This window comes from Sus scrofa, chromosome 8, assembly GCF_054392235.1.
Source record: "Sus scrofa isolate SSC_HxYL_T2T_F1_AM1 chromosome 8, Sscrofa_HxYL_maternal_Yorkshire_Landrace_v2.0, whole genome shotgun sequence".
Lineage (NCBI taxonomy): Eukaryota > Metazoa > Chordata > Mammalia > Artiodactyla > Suidae > Sus > Sus scrofa.
The window spans coordinates 50,970,310-50,994,057 of record NC_139390.1 but is presented as its reverse complement, the minus strand read 5'-3'; the positions used below and the strand labels follow the sequence as shown (position 1 = coordinate 50,994,057).

Sequence of the window (23,748 nt, the reverse complement as noted above, 5' to 3'; positions counted from 1 at the left end):
TTACATATATTAATCTAGGGAGATTGTACCTTCAAAGGAATTTGTCCATTTTTTAGGTTGTCCATGTATTGGCATATAGTTGATTGTAGTAGTCTTTTATGAGCCTTTGTATTTATGTGGTGTCAGTTGTAACTTGCCTTTTTTCATTTCTGATTTTATTGATTTGAGCCCACCCTCTTTTTCTCTTGATGAGTCTCACTAAAATTTTATCAATTTTGTTGATCTTTACAAAGAACCAGCTTTTATTTTCACTGATCTTTTCTATTGTTTTATTTGTTTCTATTTCATTTATTTATGCCATTATTTTTAGGATTTCTTTCCTTGTACAACTTTGTGTTTTGTTTTTCCTTCTTCCTCTAGTTGCTTTAGATTTAACCTTAGGTTGTTTGTTTAAACCATTATTAAGCACATATTATATGAGTTGTTCATGTGAGAATAGCAATTTTTAGAAACTCATGCACATAATTAAAACCAGGATGAAGCTAAATAAGTAAAGTGAATAGAATATTGACAGCTGTAGAAAAAAATAAGCTGACAACATGAAGCTATCTGTGTAGTAATAGGCAGTTTTCCTTGTATTGTTACCTAGTTCTCTATAAACTGTCAGAATTCTGGTTAAGAAAACCAAAATCAGGTGGAAAGCACCTCTGAGAAAACTACAGCCTTTCATAAGCCTTAATTTAAGGATTGCTCTGGCTTCTCTTGGACAAAAAAATAATAATATTAATTACACAAGTCACGTTGTATTTTTATAGATAGACATACTTAAAAATCCAAAGGAAACAGACACATCCATGTGACTTCACTCTTCTTTTACACACACATTACATACACATTAAAAGTTATTGACTTGGAGTTCCCATTGTGGCTTGGCCGTTAGCAAACCCGACTAGCATCCATGAAGATGTGGGTTCAATCCTTGGCCTCGCTCAGTGGGTTAAGGATCTGGCATTGCTGTGAGCTGTGGTACAGGTCGCAGAGTTGCTGTGGCTCTGGCATAGGCCGTCGGCTACAGCCCAGATTGGACTTCTAACTTGGGAACTCCATATGTTGTGGGTGCAGCCCTAAAAAGGCAAAAAGACCAAAAAAAAAAAAAAAAATTGGCTTAACTACCTTTACCATAAACAATTTTGGAAGTCTATTTTCCTTGTAGTAGTGATGAGATATAATATATAGTTGAACATTGAACAATGCAAACCCCCTTGCAGTTGAAAATCAGAGTAGAACTTTAAAGTCTGCCCTCTGGGACTGTGGTTCCCCATCTATGGATTCAAGCAACCTCAGATTGTGTAGTATTGTAGTGTGTACTTATGGAAAAAATCCTCCTCTAAGTGGACCTGCACAATTCAAACTGATGTTATTCAAGTGTCAACTGTATATCTGAAAAGCATGATCTGGAGTTCTTGTTGTGGCTTAGCAGTACAAACCCTTCTAGCATCCATAAGGACTTGGGTTCAATCCCTGGCCTTGTTCAGTGGGTTAAGGATCCATCATTTCTGTGAGCTATGGTGTAGGTCACAGATGTGGCTCAGATCTGGTACTGCTGTGGCTGTGGCGTAGGCTGGAAGCTGCTGCTCCAATTCGACCCCTAGCCTGGGAAATTCCATATGCCATGGGTGTGGCCCTAAAAAGCAAAAAAATGAAAAAAATGAAAAAAATTAAAAGCATGATTTACTATGGATCATGAACTTTGGAGTAAGACAGGACTTAGAATTATTTTTCCAACACATAGCAGTCCTGGGATTTGGAGCTTTTACTTAGCCTCTCTGCACTTTAATTTCTTTATTGGTAATATGGTATAAACAGTAACTTACCAAGGGATTTCTGTGCAGATATTCTAAAGCACTCACCACAATGCTCGACATAAAATAGCTCTTCCTCTGACTCCTGCTGATTTTCTGAAAATAATTACTCCTTGCTGGAAATATTGACAAAAGACTTAGCAAAACATTTTTCTAAGACTGGAAAATCTAGTAATTGTAAGAAATCATAGAGTTTCTAAAATGAATGATACAGATAGATGGGTATAGAGATAGAAGTAGATGCAGAGATAGATGTAGCCAGAGAAATGGTGTATACTGACATCTGTATTATTACATATCCAAATATAAAATATTATTATGTTTCTCCTTTTTTACATGGATTATTTTTCTTCTGTATGTAATTTTTTCTTTATTATTATTATTAAAGTATAGTTGATTTTAAATGTTTCTTCAAGTTCTATTGTACAGTAAAGTGACCCAGTCACACATATTTCCCTGTGCTGTACAGTAGGGTCCCATTGCCCAGCCATTCTGGATATAAAAATTTACATCCAAAAATGCCCTAAAATGCCCATGCATCCCACTCCCTCCCAAAATAAAAATATTATTATGTCTCTTTATATTAAAAAGTTAACTCATCTGATAAGGATATATTTTTTCCAGTAATGTAGCTATTCGGATATTTCGAATAAAAATATGTATTTTTGCTAGGATCTCCTTTTGCTAGAGTCAAAGCAAAAGCTGCTAGACTTTATTTCCCCCTTACATTGGTCAATTTATATCACAGTTATATTTTTAAAATTATTCTGTAAGGTGCTTTTCTTCTGTTTTCCCTTTGGAAAGACACAGACAAGTGAGGTATTCAATTCCATGTAGACAGCAATAAAAAAACAGGGAAAGATTTACAACCTTTGGGATAAATGACACAACACAGACTTTATTTGGCTTTGGCTTCAGAGGAATCATCCAGCTATTGTCTGTGTAATTGAGCTCTGATAGCAGCATCAATCACATTTTTTTTAATACTACATTTCCCAGAAATGTTATACTGTTGAGAGAAAGATTCAAGCAAAGCACCACAGGCCAGGAAACTGATTTTTATTGTACCCAAATTTTTGAATTGGAAAGCTCTGACCCAACTTGTTGGCAAGCTTCACTGGAGTTTTTCTCATGCGATAAACTGAACTACAAAAATGTGTTGCAAAGGGAGTTCCCATTGTGGTGCAATGGGTTAAGGATCTGTCATTGTCTTTGGGAAGCTCGGAATTGATCTCTGGCTGAGCACAGGGGTTTAAGGGTCCCATGTTGCTGCAGCTGCAGTGTAAGTTGCAGCTAGGCTCAGATGTGACCTCTGGCCTGGGAACTTCCATACACTGTGGGTGAAGCTGAAAAAGAAAAAACATACGTTGCAAATAATATACTCTACAGTTACATTAGGGTTCAATTTGATGACTAAGATTTGGTGAAATAGTATACAGAGAGGATTCAAATTCAAAGAGATGTAGAGATGAACCCTAGATGAGGCTCATCTGTGACTCAACATGATCTCTGGCTTCTCTGCAGCTCCAGGATCTGTGTTTGATCCTGGCCCAGCACAGTGGGTTGAAGAATCTGGCATTGCTGCAGCTGTGGTGTGGGTGGTGACCATAGCTGGGATCTGATCACTGGACAAGGAACTCTATATGCCATGCAGTGGCCAAAAAAAAGAAAGAAAAGAAAAAGAAAAAAGGAAGGTTAGCAAGGAAGGAAGGAAAGAGAAAGAATGAAAAAAAAGGAAGGAAGAAAGAAAGAGAGGGAAAGAAAGAAAAAAAAAGAAGGAGAAAGAAAGAAAGAAAGAAAGAAAGAAAGAAAACGAAAGAAAGAAAGAAAGAAAAGAAAGAAAGAAAAAGAGCAGGGCCCTAGAGGATTATGTGGTGCTTGTAACAACAGGGACTAGAAAGAAGAAGGTTTGAAATATGTGAGGGGGTTTTAGGCAGAGGTAGGACATTGTTTATTTGAAAAAACCCTGTACATGGTATAAGTACTTAATACATTTCCATTCCTGTGGGGAGTCAATTCCCAGATGACAACAAATCATCTTCAGAATTAAGGTAAATGAAGAGCAGTGTGACTGCAGGCAGCTCTGGAAAGCTTTTAAGCCTCAAGATACATTAAGCAGGGAGCACGGATTAGGTGACACCTTGCTGGGATTTTAGTAAAGGGTATGATTAACCTAACTTCTTGCAAATATTGGATATAATGTCTGAATATGTCATCCTAGTATACATGTATATATATTTTTTCTTTTTTTCATTGTCGCAGCCAATATTACCTTTGTAAATATTGGACTATTGCAACATTCCTTAACTTCAATAACTTAATACTGGTTGACTAATATGAACTAAAATTAAATATGGTTCTCTAAATAAGTATTTCCAATGGGTAAACTCAACGACCAGATTACATGAATGAACAAATTAGGTAAATATATAGTGTTTTTATAAGTTAATAATTATTATAAAAATGCTATGAGTATAATTCATAACACACAGGTTTAGGAATATGGTGAAATGTAGCCGCCTATACATAAATGCCTAAATATTTCAAAAGACATATGAATGCTTAAGAAATATTTGCTTATTTTTATAGTAGAGGAAAGGATCTTAAAATAGGTTAAAATGTTCTTTTTGTATATAAAGGCAGTTTAAATATAATATAACAGACTTTGGAAATGGAACATATTCTGGTAATATGAACAAGTTAATTAACCTTTCCAGTCTCCATTTACTTCCTATTTTTAAAGAATAGAGAAAATGCTTTGAAAGAGCAGCTGTATAGTTTTAATGAGATAATTTATGTAGGATCTTATTAATGTTTACAAAGGCTAGGAAAATAATATAAATAGATGAATAGCATAGCCTATCAATGAATATAGATGGAGCCAAAAAGACCAGTCATTGATTAATAATCATTTTTACACTTAACCAATGTGAGTTGGATAGGATAATCAGGAATTCGGAAAAGCTATAGGTAATGATAAGGTGTAGACATCATAGCAAGTGTGGTGTTTTACTCCTGATAGTAATGTGCTAAATCCTGGAATCAAAAAAAAAAAAAAAAAAAAAAAAAAAACCCAGGAGTTCCCGTCGTGGCGCAGTGGTTAACGAATCCGACTAGGAACCAGGAGGTTGCGGGTTCGATCCCTGCCCTTGCTCAGTGGGTTAAGGATCTGGCATTGCCGTGAGCTGTGGTGTAGGTTGCAGACGCGGCTCGGATCCCGCGTTGCTGTGGCTCTGGTGTAGGCCAGTGGCTACAGCTCTGATTCAACCCCTAGCCTGGGAACCTTCATATGCCACGGGAGCGGCCCAAGAAATAGCAAAAAGACAAAAAAAAAAAAAAAAAAAAAACCCCAAATGAAAACAAATATTTGAGAAAAATGAAATAAATCAATAAATGAAAACTATTGTTAATTTTTAAAATAATAATAAATATAATATTTATATTATTCAATAGAAGCACTGTACCAAAAACATTTTAAAGCATGCAGTGAACAATTTGTATCTCTTTTGAAAAGCCCCCAAAATGATTTATTTAATATTTGTCACAGACATTTATATATTAGTAATCTTATTATGAAATAAAGCACAGGATAATCAGACTCATGTTTAGTTTAATCAGGCTTGATATGCATTTATTATTTTATGAGCTTTCATTACTTAAATTCTAATATTTGTGCACTTGATTTAGCCAAAGACATTGTTACATCCTGTGAAGTAACTTGTTCCATAAATCTTTTCGTCTGCTGACCCAGAACATGCTGAAATTATCGGCCTCATGATTTTTATGTCTGAAGGCTATATTTTCAAAATAACACCCTTTTCAATATTTTTAAATGGACCTGTTTTCTACCACATTTGCCATTTTTGCACAGTAGTGGAGGCTGTGTGATCTGAATGTCATCAAATGGACTGGTGAACAACAATCATCAGTAATTGGGCATCTCTTGCTTACAAAACAAAATAGAACTCAGAGCTTTCTTATTTTGATTTATGGCCTACATTTTGTTAGCAGGGCATTATATAGCTTCAGTGGAATAGTCCTATCTCCTCTCCTATTACAATAAATTTGCCTAATTTATTTTATGATTAAATTAGGCAAGTAAGGATGACATTTTACTGGTATTTCTTGAGGCTTGCAGACTAAATAAGCTTATATACTGCAACAGTGCTAAATATAAAATGTCTATGAAACTTTTAGAAAATCTATATAGTAATATTTTGTTAGTGGTGTTCAGGAGAAAATGTTAGGGTTCACTTTGATCGTCATAATTCCAGACACATTACGCTTGGCAAATCCTTTGTAAAATAGCTGTGACAGGTAGCCCCCAATTTTCATAAATTTGATGTATGCCACTTTGCTTTTACAAAAGACCTATGTTAGTATCAGCTTTCACTAACCCAAAGAAATCCTAAGAGGATTTTCATTTTTATGAAGAAAACAAGTAAAAATCGCATTCAACCTGTATTATAGAGGCTGCAAACATCTGAGCCAGGAGAGGGGCCCCGCCAAGCTTCTTCCCTGGACCCACACTCGGCAGATCGGCCACCGTAACTGTGAACCCTGTCTGTGAACATCTGTGCTTTATCTCTATTTACTTTGTCCATCCCTTAGCAAGATGTATCCTCAGGTGTTTTAGTCTCTGCAATTTCACCTTGTGAAAGATTTCACAGGAACACTCTACTTTCAGATGGTGGGGAAGCCTGTACTTAGGTTCAAAAAGGGGATAGAATTATCATCACTCCATGATTTTCATTGAGTTCTCTGATGCAGGAATTCTGTCAGAACATGGTGTCAATGTGTGAAGTGTAAATAAAACAAATGTGCCCTTCAAATTCCAAGGCTCTAGGGTGAGGGTCAGAAGAGAGGTGACTTAACATTTTGTGAAATCTAATTGAAGCCATACATTTTATCAACTGTGTGCAAAGATCCCAGATTATACATCCGTGTGCCAGGTTAGTCTCTGTTTGCTCCGATACCTGCATTCTGATAAGAGCTAATTGTTATCTGACTATGCCAGAAAGAGTGAGTCAGTTCGATTATTGTTCTGCCTCCTTATTTGCTTTATTTTTCAACTTTGTGTGCATTTCTATATTTGTGTTACATATGAGATATTACTTTCCATGTGAAATTTTATTAAATAATGTAATTTCTTAAAAGTCACTTTTCTATCTCATACAGTAAAATTTTATATTGGACTATTTTCCCCCAAATTGATATACTGTTCATCTAATACATTACCTTTATACTAGGCTCTGGTATGAATAATGATAAAACTTTTGGAATTTTTCTAGTAATAATAAAATTATTAAATTTATTATTTTAGTAAAAGTAAAATTTTAATAGAAAATAAGTTATTAGTGAATAAAATATTTATTTTTTTTGTGTGAAACATGTCCGAATACAAATTCAGTATGTGTTTCTAGGTATTGTTTGGATTCAGAGAAGTAAGATTGTACTATAAAGAAAAAAATGGGTGCTATTTTCTAATATAATATTATAAGGATATTCAAGTAAAGACTAAATATTACATCCAATATTTTACTAATTATGATTATACTAACATTAATATAATTTTAAGGTTATGTTTCAAAGGCAGAAAAAATATCAGAGAAAACAGTATGATTAAGAAATTCTAATCATAGTATTTTGCACTAAAGATATTACATAAAAAAACTAATTGTAACTTAGTATCATAGATGGACTGGTAAATAGACTGATGTAGGTGAAACTACCCAGGGAAAACCAAGCAACTAAGCAGTAGTTTGTTCGTTTTGGTTTTTTTTTTTTTTGCTTTTTAGGTTCCCAGGCTATGGGTCGAACTGGAGCTGTAGCCCAAGGCCTACGCCACAGCCACAGCAACATCAGATCCAAACCACATCTTTGATCTACACCACAGCTCATGGCAATGCAGGATCCTAAACCCACTGAGTGAGCCCAGGGATCGAACCCACAACCTCATGGTTCCTAGTCAGATTCCTTTCCGCTGTGCCACAACAGGAACTCCCTAAGCAGTAGTTTTAAAAAGATTTTTCAGGAGTTCCCTGGTGGTGTAACAGGTTAAGGTTCTGGCATTGTGACTGCTGTGGCTCAGATCACTGCTGTGGCACAGGTTTCTGACTCCAGAAACTTCTGCATGCCATTGGTGTGCCCCCCCCACCAAAATAAAAGACTTTTCAGAGACAAGGAAGATGAAGTGCAAAAATATATTATGACACAATGTTAATCCTCATTAATTTTCAAGGAAACACACTTTACAATCACAAAAAAAACACCATTATATATCCACTAGAATGCCAAAAATTAAAAAGTTGCCTAATACCAAGGCTTGATGAGGTTTGGAAAAACAGGAATCATTTTCCAGTCCAAGTGGTAATGTCAGTTTTATCTCCCTTTGGCAAGCACTTTGACATTATCTATTAGAGCTGATTTTGCATATGCCTTGAAAGTCAACAATCACATGTATTAAAGAAATGTTGAGTTATCATACATTCAGAAGTTATTTAGGAAGAACCTGACATGTACTTAATATTTGTCTATAATTTAGTTTCATTTTAATTTGTCTTTTAATTACTTTCATATTTCCATGGCAACCAAACTAACTTAATTTAAATAATGTTTACAATGGCTCTAATATGATTTAGGTAGTTTAAATGTGTGTGAAACTGAGTTACCTTCCCAAGTGCAGGAATGCTATTTCAGTGTTACCCCAAACTTATTAGTTTCTTAAGTGTCTGTTAGAAAAGGGATATTTACAAAATGCATAAAGTTAATGGGCTCATTGTAAGAGGAACAAAATAGCTAAAGAGAACAATAGGTGTGTTCATTTGTGTTTGCACCTATGAAAGAGTCACTGAGGAAAGAAGAAACCCACAAACATACTGCTGGCATATGGCTAACACTGATCAAGACAATCCTGCCCTTTCAGAAAGGTTTTTAGTGCAGGTAGAAGGGAAGGACTACTATAATACATGGTCAAATAACAATTGCTAGAATAGATTTTCAAACCAAGTGGGATAAAATTGCAGCACAGATCATCACATTCCAACTGAGTTGCCTCTATAGCTGAAGACTTAAAAGAATGACAACTGAGAGAGTACTCACAAAGTACCTGATGGGTTTCTTTAACTTTGTGTCACATAATCATACAAATATTTGTTGGGAATTTTCAATACATGGTGAGAATGAATAATTGAATAGATCCAGATTAAGGGAGGCTTTGAAGTTCCTGAATGGAAAAAGTCAGATTATGAGTTATTTATATGCTATATTACTGCAAAGGTAAAAATTCTTTTTTATATACTCATTGTTTAGTGTTACTCTAGATATAAAGTTACTCTAGATATAAAGATATACATATGGCAAGGTCACTATGCTGTAAGCAGCAATTGACAAAACACTGTAAATCAACTCTACTATAATAAACAAAAATTCAAATTGCCAACATAGTATATAAAGTGTATAAAGAATTTTGTATGTTTACTATTTAATTACAAAATGGAATATTTATTACTAAAATTTGTTCCAGAGAGCTGCTGGAATACAACTAATGTGATGCTTCAATATGAAGTCAAATCATTTTCCTCTACTATTTTGAATAGCATTTGATAGAATTGTATTTCCCCAAAGATAGTGTTTCTTGGTTTATCAGCCTATTTAAACCTCTAAGACGAAAACTGGTACTTTCATAAAATATTATTTTTCATAATAAATAATTGTATTAAAATAGTTAAGGTCTAAAATTATGCCTTAGGCTGCTTATACCTGGTAATTTGTAACCATTGAATTAAACCAAAACTGACACAGAAAAAGATTCCATTATGATAACAGATAAAAGGCAATCTGTCACCTTCATGCTTCTGCGGTCCCTTGAGCAAATTTTACTTCAGACCGATTGGTTCAATGTTGGCCAGTACACAATTCTGGCCACAGAGACTATTCTGAAAACATTTTGTTGGCTATTTTAAAAAGTGGATGCTCTGCTTATTAATTTGTGTTTACAGCATTATTATTTTACTCCAGACTTTTTGATTACCCTCTTGAATTTTTTAACACATGCTTGTTTTATTTTGCTTTTTCTAATTTTTTAAAATTTTGTGAAAGTACAGTTGATTTACACTGTTGTGTGTACAACAGTGATTAAGTTATACACACACACATATCCCTTCTTTTTCAGATTATTTTCCCATATAGTTTATCACAGAATATCGAACAGAGTTCACAGCAGGTCTCTGTTGACCATCCATTCCATATACAACAGTGTGCATATGCCAAATCCAACACCCAGTCAATGCCTCCCCTATTTTCTTTCTTTAAAAAAATATTGTAGAGATTAACCTGGTGAGCCACAGTAGGAACTATTCCCCCTTTTCTCTGATACTCCTCAATCTTGAGTAGAACAAGTATGGACAAGAAAAGGAATAAAAGTTCAGATAAGGAGGTTAATCATTAACTTGACAGAGTTACCCACAAGGTCCTGCTCAGTTTTACCAGAAGACACTGCTTTGAGTGTGGTGGGTGGCTCTGAGTCCGACACAGCTACTCCATTTTTACTTTCAGATGCATATCTTTCATCAAGAGCCAAAGCAGATGTCATCATTGATTTTAGAACTTTCCTAGATAGGAGAAGATGCAAGAATCTGGGCTCGTAATATCTTCTGAAAATAACTAACAATCTGAGAGCCAGTTCTGTCAGGTTTTCCCAGAGCATAGAGTGCCTCACTCCTGATGTCCACCCTGAATTCCCTTCAGGGGATGTTGAAGGTCAACTACTGCAGTGGTTATTGACCTAATCCTTGAAGAGCAGATGGCAAATGACAGTTTTTAATTGGTAGGGCCCCTTCAATGCCATAAAGTTTACCATGGTTTTGGGGGGCATTTCCTGACCATGTTATCCCATGGTGCTAAGAATGCTCATTCCCATATCTGGCGAAGATTTCATTGTCAGGCCACTCAGTGTGCTATTATTGGACTAGGCCTTATTAACAGTAGCTATAAATCTCTGGACCACCTCTGTAACTAGTCTCATATGGTCCAGGAAAATATCTCCTCTTGTTGCTTCTTTCCACATCTAGAATTACACAATTACAGTCCTGGATCTTATATGGAAATATGTATTCAGAGGTTCAGTGCCGCATTTGTTAATGGAAAAACAACAATTTTGTAAAACAGGTAATAGAGGTCATAGCTGCTCAAATATCTCCAGGTTTCAGAGAGGATATGTTAACTTCCATGTAAACTGGGTCAGAATATTCTCTGTGAGCTGAATAGTTATTTTAGTTTAACAATCAAGCATAAGGGAAGGGTTCCCTGAGATGGGCCATTATGAGTACTATAAGCTATACAAAGGTGAATGTACAAGAAACATCTAATCTGGAGTCAGATTTGTTATTCCCTACTACATAATGCCCTCCAAGTGCATTTATGTTGTTGCAAATGGCAAAATTTCATTCTTTAATGGCTAAATAGTATTCCATTTTATATATATATACCACATCTTTTTTTATTCATCTGTTGATGTACACTTAAGTTATTACTTCCATATCTTGGCTATTGTAAATGATGCTGCTCTGAACATTGGGGTGCATATATCATTTCAAATTAGTGTTTTATTTTCTTCGGATAGATGCCCAGGAGTGGGATTGCTAATCATATGGGATTTCTACTTTTAGTTTATTGAGAACCCCCCCAGAGTATACAGGGTTCTCTTTTCTCTACACCCTCTAAACATTGGTTCTTTGTTTACTTTTCAAAGACAGCCTTTCTGACAGATGTGCAATGATGTCTTATTTTGGTTTTGACCTGCATTTCCCTGATGATTATCAATGTTGGGCATCTTTTTGTGTACCCATTTGGCTATCTGTATTTCCACTTGGGAAAAATGTCAGTTCAGTTCTTCTGCCCATTTTTTTAAACCAGTTGTTTGTTTTCCTGATGTGGAATTGTATGTGCTGTTTATATATGTTGGATATTAATTCCTTATCAGTCATGTAATTTGCAAATTAAAACACAAAGAGTTTCACTTGGCTCATCTAAATAATATTTTTAAAACAGTTGAATTCTTATAATGAGGAGTATATCCATCAAAAATTTTATGAAAACATAGACTAGAAAAGTGATAATGCTGTTAAAAGTTGAATACAGAAAAAATAGAGTTTATAATATCATCTTGAGCAGGATTCCTTCTCCACAAATGTAAGCAAAATAAGGAGACATATTTTTTGAGTAAATATTACTTTCTGAATTAAGTCAGAAAGAAGGAAAACTATCCCAGAATAAAATTAGTAAGAGATATCTAGCCAGTGCACATAATCCTATTCAACAAATGACCCAATGAACATGTTGAATATGCCATGTACAATAATCTCATCTTGGGGCCATCAGGATGTTTTGTAATTTAAGATCTCAAGCTTTCTATGATTAAGCTGAAATTCCTTTATAAAAGTCATTATTAGTTTATTTATCCAATTAATACTTTTACATCCAAATTCCTACTGTGTAACACATATCTGGCTTCTCTGTCATAAAACTGTACAAGAACTAAGGCATATTTAAAATACTTTGGGGAAGAAAATTTCACATCTAAGGTTAGTCATCCTTTTAATACTACCTGTGACGTCATTGCTTTAGGGTGGGGATTTATCAGATTGAGAATATCAGGTTTTACATTGTTGTTTAACAGTGCCAAGACTAGAACTATTGAATCTAAAAGCAAAGCAAAAGCAATGTGGAATTCACTTTAATCAACAGAATGTAAATACTTGAACCAATTTAAAAAGACAAGCTGATTTCACTATAGAACTTGCCATTGGCCTGCTAATAAAGCTTTTAATATTTGACAAAGAATGTCTGAAGGGACATGTTAAATATCTGTTCCTCCACACTATGTACACTCAAACATTATACTAATTCTCTTCTTTGAAAAACAAGATATATAAACCATATTATCGTTGCAAGTTCCTTCATATTTGTGCCATAATATAAATTTTTTTTTTTATCTTGGAAGATATGTTTCTCTTTATGTTTAGCAAAAATACATTTTTGTTTTTAAAAAATACACATATATGTTGTGTGTATGCATACATGTGTGTGCATGTATTCCAGGTACTGTTCTTTTTTTCATTTTTTAAAGTTTTATTGAAGTATAGTTGCTTTACAACATTGTGATCATTTCTGCTGTACAGTAAAGTGGTTCAGTCATACATGTACACATATCCATTCTCTTTCAGATTCTTTTCCCACATAGATTATCACAGAATATTGGGTAGAGTTCCCTGTGCTGTAAAGGAGGTCCTGTTGGCCAGTCACTCCATACACCATATTGCAGGAACTGTTCTAAACAATTTAAAATTTTTCTCTTGTTGAATCCACAAAAAATCCTCATACTGTCTGGCTTTCTGTTATGATTCATGCAGTTATTTTAGAAATTTGTTCTAAGAAGTAGTTAACCTCTGTTAACTTATAATTAGCTTGTTGTATGAGACATTATGTCATTTTCTGTATGAACAGTTTCTCTCACAGTGTAAAAAGTGCAATGTAGATTTTTAATCTTGTGATGATGAGAACTTTCCAATGCTAAATTTATGGCCTACTTCAGTGATCATCCTATTAGTCTGTCTTTTATCACTCTGATACTCATCTGTTTTATAACGTCTTTAAAGATAAGCAAATATAGGGGTTCCCTTCATGGCTCAGCAATTAATGATCCTGATTAGTATCCATGAGGATGTGGGTTTGATCTCTGGCCTCGTTCAGTGGGTTAAGGATCTGGCATTGCGGTGAGCTGTGGTGTAGTTTGCAGACACAGCTGGGACCCTGTGTTGCTGTGGCTGTGGTGTAAACTGGCAGCTGCAACTCCAATTTACAATTTGACTCCTAGCCTGGGAAATTTCATATGCCATGGGTGTGGCCCCAAAAAAGCAAAAAAAAAAAAAAAAAAGATAATCAAGTGTAATCAAATTACAAACTATGCATTTACCCAGGAAATCTTAAGTATGATGATAGTTATTCATTTATATTTTTATTGTAATTTGTATTTTCCCTCACATAATAGTTATCTAAAAGTCTTCATTTATCTAAATGATAATTTTTTAAGTAGTCAATTTGCTTCAAAAATGGATATCTTTTATTTTAAACTGTATTTAAATATAAATATATTATAAATACATAATATGTATGTAATATAAATATATATGTAATATAAATATTTTAGGTATGCATATTTGAATGCATATTATGTAGTGAAGAGTTCAGAATATGAGAGGAGTAATAAAATAATGCTAGAAATGGTCCTCATAAAAATTAAGTTTCATTGGAACAGCTTTAAAGTCTATGCTTTAGTTTTTTCTGTGCACATAAGATAATTAATATTCAAGTAGCCTTCTATTTTTGTAATTATTCTGTTCTCTTAAATAATAGTAAGGAGAATCCTCTGCTAGCCCTAATAATAGGATAGAATATACTTTTATGTGTATTTTGTTTTGGCAACATTTCTATTAATTTAATTTATTTAGGTATGATGATCTTGAAATCTACTTAGGAGATATATAAATATATATATATACACATACATATATATATGTTATATACATAGATACACACATGTACACATATATATGTATAGCAGTATGTGCCAAGTACTACTTAAAACATGGTATAATCATTTTAGTCTTTTAACCTTGTGGTATAACCTCTGCATGAGGAAGTTAAAGCAAAAGATGAAGTAACTTTTCTTGCCATATAGTTAAAATATAAGATGTATAAGTGAATTAGAAAGCAAAGCTTTTCTCTTATATATGTACAGCTAATTAACCACAATTGTTTAATAATGTAACTGCTTATTTTTTATGATACAAAACTACAGCCAATCATTGGTGTGAAGAATTATCCAAGTCAGGTCACTTACTGACAGTGGTTGGCTTAGCATTTGTATATTAAGGAAAGCTTGGGTCTTGGCAGTCTAGCCAAGAGGATGTTAGAAAGATGTCCTCAATGTTTGCTTAGGAGGGAGTCTGTTATGCTAACGTTGTAGGGTCTGCTTGGTTCCAATGACCCTCCTTTTCTGGTATACTCACCCTTGTATTCTCTTCCCACACTGAAATAAGCCAGGTCTCTATCAGGTGTAAAGTATAGTAGGTAAAGTATAGTAGGTAAGTATAGTAGGTATAGTGTAAAGATTAAGGTATAGGGCCTCTAAAGCCAGTTCACGAAGAGTATTATTGCTCTGCCTCGCTCTCTAGGACCACTCATTTTGGGAAAAGAACTGCCAGCATGGGGGACAGTTAAGCAGCCTTGAGGAGAGTTCCATCAATAAACTGAGACCCCCTCCCAACAGCTGTCATCAAATTGCCAGTCATATAAGTGAAACAGTGTGGATGTAGACCTCTCAGACCACGTCAAACCTACCCATGACTGAAGCCTCATGAGAAACTCCAAGCCAGAGCCCCCAGTCCCATCAAGCCACCTCTAGGAAAACATAAATGTTTTCCACTGCTTTAAGCCACTAAATTTGAGATACTTCCTTATACATCATGTTACAACCAATGCAGATAGTATGCTTACTTGGTTTGGCATTGGAAGGAAAGGTGTGTACCATTATCATTTTTGTGTGTGTGTGATGGCTTAAATCTCTGACATGTGAATAATTCTTGCATCATCTAGGTTTCAGTCTGACTCATTTGGCTTCCCGGAGAAGGCTCTCTCTATTTGATTACACACAGGTTATTTTAAAGATCGAAGTGAACATTAAATTGGCAACATGAAGTAGTCAGAAATGGATCTGCATTCAGACTCAGAGGCCAACTTTACAAAGTCAGATGGCTGAGTCTTGCTTCTCTATACAGGTTGCATAGCCTTTCTCCCTTTCACAACTTGAATCCCAATCTGCATTGTCACAAATGATCATAACGCTAACTCTACGTCATGGTGCCTATTGCTATCTAGGCTCTTCATTTTCTAACATGATTTCTTGATTCAAGTTACTCCCCAAAAGAATCTCATCATCCCATTTCATCACTTCACAGATTTAAACCATGGAGTTGTGGCTAGTTCCTGGATTCATGCCTTAGCGTAAGCTTGGCCCTATAGCATAATCAGCTAATGCTAGACACTAGATTGGGAGTCTGTGTTCACGGGAGAATTATCGTCAATCTGTGCTAAAAGAGTGACAATCTCCCTTACAAGTGGCTTTGAATTTGGCAGTGTACTTGGCATATCTTACATAGCTTCCCAGCCCCAAAATAGTATGTTTTAAATGTCTCATTTCCTTCTCCATATGTACATTCAAAGAAATTTCAACTACCATGACACTAACCCCACAGTTTTTAGATACATTAAATTTGTATCTATGTTTCCTTTTAACGTTGCCCTTTCGCATTTGCCCTCTGAAGTTAAGTCATTTTTTAAAAAAATCCAAATGGAGAAATGGTCAATAAGACATCTAGCTAAAATGTTGCCCTAACATAAATGCAGCTTATTTAAAAATGTTTTGCTCTGGTGCAAACCTTATACTTTTAGACAAAGACAAAGATGAGCAAAAAACTTATTTAGTTTAAAATCCAGGAGTTCCCGTCGTGGTGCAGTGGTTAACGAATCCGACTAGGAACCATGAGGTTGTGGGTTCAGACCCTGCCCTTGCTCAGTGGGTTAAGGATCCGGCGTTGCCGTGAGCTGTGGTGTAGGTTGCAGACGTGGCTCGGATCCCGAGTTGCTGTGGTTCTGGCGTAGGCCGGTGGCTACAGCTCAGATTTGACCCCTAGCCCGGAAACCTCCATATGCCGCGGGAGCAGCCCAAGAAATGGCAAAAAGACCAAAAAAAAAAAAAAAAAAACAAAACAAAACAAAACAAAAAAAACCCAAGCAGTTTACACATTGGTAGTGAAGGAAAATAGCTTGCTGCTCCATAGTTAACTATTTTATTCCTTTTCTTATATAATATTCACCCTCCACATGTATTTTCACATAGATAGCATATTTAATATGAAATCCACTATTTAAATATAATAACATGTCCCTAATTTACAAAATAAGGTAGTTTATTAAAAGGGTGTTTATCTAAGTTTCTGTTACTGACATCCAGGCATCTGTTCCATTAAAACCCATGTTCATTATAAGACATATGTGATCTTCAAAAAGAATTTTACATTGCAGTAAAGCCATGGATAAGTTTGTGTCCTATTGGTTTACCTTGAACCTCTGGAACCTGTCTGTACCCATCATCCCTCTTGTAGACTTGGGCGACATTATTTTTCCTGAGTACCGCCAGCCTGATTAAGTTGTTCCTTCACTGCCCAACCTCTACCCCTCCAAGGTGACTGTTCTATCCTGTCCCTTGCCAGTGAACCTGGTATGTTTCTTGGATTGCACTAATCACAGGGTCATCATTATTTGTTAGCGTGGTTTGCTCTCTTCCCAGGGGTATATCCTCTCTTTGCAAAGAGAATCTGTACTTTTTGTATTCATTCCAAGCACAAGGTAGGCAATAAGAACAGTAGCACAAAATGTGCTGAAGGTATCCATGCATCGTGGGTGCGTGTTTGAAGAAATATACCTAAAGAATTAAAAATACCAAGAATCAGAAAAAAAAAAAAAAAGAGTTCCCATTGTGGCACAGCAGAAATGAATCTGACTAGTAACCATGAGGTTGAGAGTTCGATCCTTGGCTTCGCTCAGTGAGTTAAGGAGCTGACATTGGCGTGAGCTGTGGCATAGTTTGCAGATGTGGCTCGGATCTGGTGTCACCATGGTTGTGGTATAGGCCAGCAGCTGAAGCTCTGATTTGATCCCTAGCCTGGGAACTTCCATATGCCATGGGTGTGACCCTAAAAGCCAAAAAAAGGAAAAAAAAAAAAAAAAAAAAAAGGCAAGCATCTCAAAAATTTCTTACTTTACAAAAAATTTTTTATTTTTATTTTTTATTTTTGGGGGGCTGCACTTGTGACATATGGAAGTTCCCAGGCTAGGGGTCAAATCAGAGCTGTAGCTGCTGGCCTATGCCACAGCCACAGAAATGCCAGATCATTAACCCACTGAGTGAGGCCAGGGATCAAACCTGCATCTTCATGGATACTAGTCAGATTTGTTTCCACTGAGCCATTGGAGGAACTCACAAAAAAATTATTTTTTAAGAAATATAGTTGTTGCTGAAAACTGCATGACTGACCTTCAGCCTCCAGCTTGGATCACTGGACACCAGTTTTCATTCTGCTGTGCTGAAGGTCAGGGTCTAATTTTTTAAAAAGTGATTATGTTTAATATGGTTAAAATATACAGAGGGTTATTAGATGTTTAAGAGCTTTTCCATTAGTTACATTTTTTTTTCATGAATATTATTTTGTTTTGGAAGTATATAAGTACACCTGAAGCTAGTATAGTAGTATAAATCAACTATACTTCGGTAAGGAAAAAGACAGTTTAGAGAACTGGATAAATTTGAATTGGTAAATGAGGCAGATATTTTGTTGAGAATATTTCTAGTTAGCATTTTTATTTCTCTCTTAATATTTTAATTATCTATTCATTTAGTCCCTATATAATAATAAAACTATTGTCCAGAAATATTTTTTATTTTTTAACTTTTATCTTATTTTTATGGCTGCATCTGCGGCATATGGAAATTCTTGGGCCAGGGATTTAATCCAAGCTGTTGCTGCGACCTATGACACAGCTGTGTCAACACTGGATCCTTTAACTGATTGTGCCGGGCCTGGGATCCTACCCTCAACTCCACAGTGACCCAAACTGCTGCAGTTGGATTCTTAACCCACTGTGCCATAGAAGGAATACCAAGAAATAAATAAATATGAACCATTATTGTGCATTGAAATAAACAAAATATATATTTAGGTATACTTTTTCCATCTGGCTTAAAAAGTGAAAATATATACTACTTAAAAAGAAGCTATATCTGAGTTCAAAATTCTGCATTTATAAGAACTATTCTTGCTCAGGAATACTATAGCATATTATGTATAAATATTACTTATTATGATTGTTGAGAATTTTAGAAATATAGCTTTTCAATTAGTAGCTTATAGCTATGCTACCAATAAACAAGTAATTTTAACCACCAATGCATGTTCTAAAGATATATTTTAATAAACTTAAATGTCTCATTCTTTACAGTGATTTATAAAATGTTTCATTAAAAATATCTGATTCCAAAGAATTGGCTATTTCAGGACATGAACAAAACATTGTTATCTACTCCCAGTATTTTACTATTTTATTAGTATAAAGTAGTTTTTTGAATTCACCAACACTTTTTATGTGCATGTCTATTCTAGAGATTGTGACCTCTTTAATAATTATTTATATTACTGTGCAATTGAATCTCTCTTTACTCATTTTTTTTTCTCCTTTTTCCTTTTAACATGCTGCAGTAGCTAACATATTATGGAGAGAAGAAGGTACTAAATTCCATTACTATTTATATTGTGATTATTTCGCTTAATTTTAAGATTTTTGACTATCAGTTCTAATAATTGCCTTATCCATTTTTATTTTGACTCAATATTTTTTAAATCACCAATCAATAGTCTTCTGTAAACCTGCTACAATTAAAAATATTTATCACTCCTTATCAGCTTTATTTGTTATTGATATATGATCAGGAAGTAACATTATAATAGATTGAAATGTTTTTAAGAGTATAACATTTAAATTAATCAAATAAATGAAAGTCAAAATCTTTAAACAGTTTACTAAATCTTGATATAGATTAGAAAAAGGAAAATTATAAAAAAATTGTCTTATGAAGGCAATATGATAAATTATTTAAGAAAATTACCTATAAATTTGAAGGACATGTATTCGAATCCAGATTGCACCATGATGTAACCCAGGGTCTCTTTATGTCTTAATTTCCTCATTTCAAAAATAAGGAGAGTTATCAATTCTCAGTAGGGTTATTATAAACTCCTTAAATATAGGCTACACTCAATAAATGGTAGCCACAGTCATTTAGTATTGGTATTGTTTTTCTTAATTATTGACAAAGGCCAGGAAAAATGTGTTTGATCAGGTATTCAAATATCCCAAGTGCTTTAGTTAAATTTTTAGAAGAAAATTATGGATAAGTAGTCATAACACTACTGGTGAGCAATGGTAAGAATGATTGGCTTCATGATCCATTCATCAAAGCTTCCTTTTCTGTTATAACTCCTACATGAAGTAGTGTCATTGCTACCTGAGATGACCATGCCTCATGGGCTTCAAGAGATTCTAGAATTGTTTCACAGTAATTTTGGAGAAATATTTAAAATGAAAGAGGAGCGTTTTCAGGAAGTAAGGCTTCTATATTCATGACACTTAGATAAGAGTTATAGCTCTCTGTGAGGCAGATCCCACCTTCCAATGGCTGTACCTGATGTCAATGTAGAGTGTTTAAGCTGTTGATATTTTCATTAGAAAGTCCCCTACCTTCTGTGTTAAGACGAATGTTGACAGCATTCCCAGTGCTTTAAATTACCTCATAAAAATATTTTCAAATCAAAAAAGGAATTTGACAAGATATCCATTTGCATATGTACAAATATATACACATACATATATATGTATGCATATATGAATACACACATGCATATTTTCACATATGTATAATTATAAATGTGATTTCACCTAATATTAATTACATAGAAAACAAATACTCATATGTTATGACATTTGCTATGTTAATCACTATATGTGAAATTAATCATGTAGATTAGAATTCAGTTTTATCAACCTATCTTTGGAAGTTCAGGAAATTACATTCTGACTCAAACGGACTGGTTTAGATTATCTCACTCCAACATAGAGTGTTCAGACACCACCCACTTCCTGGATTAAGTTTGGCACAATCACTCCCCAAAAACCTTCTAGCAAGAATGAAAGAGTAAGTCAGGCTTATTTTAGTTGAACATAAAGATCTCACTGAGGTGTGATGGTAGGTGTTGCTCTACATATGAAAAGGTTTTTAGTTCCAAAGACAGAGATACAAAAATTTGGAATATTTATGAGCCAAAAATCTATCCCTGTTGAGTTATTCAAGGTGAGATATGCAATGTAGACCATCTATTTTCGCATATATTTTTCTTTAGCAATATATACATATTTCTTCTACACTAATAAAATAAGTAAATTTAAGGTCACTTAAAGGGACAGAATAATATATTAACAAATGAAGGACTGACTTTAACACCAAACTTACTGAATTATCTTTGATTGGTTACCAAATCACTGCATTGTAGGATTATAATTTGCTATTGATCATAATTTAAATGCTACAGTAATGGCAATTTAAGTCAGAGAAAGGCAAACATCAGCACAAAATATTTTTCGTTATTGACTCACATATTCATCCAACAATCATACATTAACCAAATTTTATTGTTAATATAAATTATAGAATTATATATATATAATACATAATTATCACGATTCACTATTATTCTTGATCAGTTCTCCTCAAAGTATTAAGACAGGAATGTGGATTTCATCTGTTTTTTTATCTGCCCATTTCATGTATTTAAAGGTGCAGTATTGATTGAAAAAAACCCTCTGGGAAATACTTCTCTCTTAAGAGAGTGCAAGTAATAATCTTGCTTATGTCCTCTCTGTATAGAAAGAAAAACAAAGCAGCAAAAAAAGCTTACAAGGAACAAACAAATTATGGATCACCTTCTTGTGCTACTCTATCTTGTTAGATTAACAATCAACCTGGCAAAGACAAAGTGCAGGTGTCTGTCTTGATCAGAGGACGAAAAAAGACAAAACAGTACATATTTCCCATCTTTACTGTGACTAAAGTGGTGAAGCTTTTACTCAAGTCGAGAGCTTTTGCAATAAACTGCAATACAAAGCATTACAGAGGAAAGAATTGGAATTTAAACCTGCACAATTATCAGACTTTTGGGGACTCAGAAGCCTTTTCAAAATTATTGACAACTCAGAGAGATTTTGTTTATGTGGGTTATTTCTATATTTCTATAAGTTTACCATAGTAGAAATTAAAACAGAAAAAACTAATTTCTTAAAAATATTCACAGTAAACTCATTATATGTAGCCATATACAACACATTACTTGTAAAATTATAATAGCAAAAAAATTAGTAGACCCCCAGTTTAACATTTTGCAAATCTTTTAAACATCTGGCTGAATCAAAGATGTCAGAGTCCTTTATCTGCTTCTGCATTGAATTATTGTGATTTGACTCATAATATATGTCATGTAGCCTGTCGAGAACCATACTCTAGATTTGGAAGCATCTAATTTGTGAGAAGAGAGAAAAAGGCAAATGATACTTTAGCATTATTCTGAATATAGTTTTGACTCTGTAAGCCTCCCCCCTCCCCACCCCCCCAAAAAAGAATCACCTTTGAGAACTGCTCTACTAGAAAAGCAAGTTGCTTTTTTAGCAGGCTCATGCATGCATAGAATTCGGCCTCATAGGAGCTGAATTGTATTATTAATATATCTCACAATATAGATTTGAGGAAACCATGAAGACAGTAATCACATTCTGGTGAGATACCATTTTTTTTCAACTGATGTTTGAAAGAGATGTTAACCATAAAATAATGACATTTACCATTTCTTTAACTCTTACTATGTGCCGCTCACTGCATCACATGTTTTCCTTTCTCTGTCTCATTTACTTCTTTTTTTTTTGGCCATATCCATGACATGCAGAAGTTCCCAGACCAGGGATTGAACCTGCATAAAAGCAGTGATAACACTGGATCCTTAACTACTAGGCTATTAAGGAACTCCTCATTTACTTCTATGATAGCTGTATAAATCTGATTATTATCCCCCAGTCTGAGATGGAGAAATTACCACACAGGCTGAATAAATTCCCCACAATACAACTGTAAGTTCTGCAGCTGAGATTTACCTCTGAGCTTTCAGAATCCAGAGAATGGAGTTTGTCATTCTTTGTTATAGTCTCCCATACCAAAAAGAAAAAAATATATATTAGGTCATGAAAACTTAATAGTTACAATGAACATACACAGATATGCTATTACTTCCTATACAGATAACGCCAATAAACACCCCAAAGTGAAAATCAGCATGTGTTTTAAGTTACCAACATCTCCAATGTCAGATTCACATAATTCTGGACCTGTTTTATTCAAAATAAATATATAAATGTATAACATGATAGCAGTATGAAGTGACACACATTTGCATCATATATTCAGATTATGTATTTTTCAGCTAAAACTGAAATAATAATTGATGAACAAAATATGGCTAGCAAGCAAATAAATGGCAAAATTTACCTCGTGTAGGTGGGGAAGAAAAGAACCCACAGATAGTTCACACAGCTGTTCATTTTGTATTATTATTTAGCATGGTACATTATTTAACACTTGTACATGGTACTTTGTGGGCATTACTCTTTTATAAACACTAAGGCATTTTATTCCTTCTAAAAATAATAAAATGCAAAGCAAACAAAATCTTGCATGCTGTTATCTGTACTTTCTCAATAGCTTGTAACCTGGAAAGTAGTTTATACTTTGTAAAAAATGCTGATGTATAACTCATTTTATTTTTTAATTTTTAAATTTTTGTTTGTTTATTTATTTATTTTTAAGCTGCACTCACGGCATATGTAAGTTCCCAGGCTAAGGGTCAAATTGGAGCTGCAGCCACTGGCCTACACCATGGCCACAGCAACGCCAGATCTGAGCTGCATCTGCGACCTACACCACAGCTCAAGGCAATGCCAGATCCTTAACCTGTTGAGCGAGGCCAGGATTCGTTTCCACTGAGCCACGACGGAAACTCCTGATATGTAACTCATTTTAAAAAGCAAGAAAACAGACTTTCAGTTTAGAAAGTGATTTGGATGGATTTAGTGGGGTTTAGAGGAAAATACAGCTTAGAAATTTAATCAGTGCAAAATTACAGTGGAATCCCACTGACCGTGCTGTGAACAGAATATGATAAAATAACATAAT

General features: G+C 34.5%; 1 protein-coding gene across 4 annotated transcripts in view; it reads left to right on the top strand.

The window, feature by feature from the left end:
• The window catches only part of FSTL5 (follistatin like 5), a 788,412-nt gene that overhangs the window by 660,400 nt on the left and 104,264 nt on the right, over positions 1–23,748 (top strand). For 2 of the 4 annotated variants that reach the window (XM_021101308.2, XM_021101307.2), the window contains exon 11: positions 19,178–19,204. The exons of the other annotated variants lie outside the window; for them this stretch is intronic. In XM_021101308.2, coding sequence (XP_020956967.1) covers positions 19,178–19,204 — 27 coding nt within the window. The remainder of the gene's footprint in view (positions 1–19,177; positions 19,205–23,748) is intronic. 4 annotated transcript variants of the gene reach the window in all.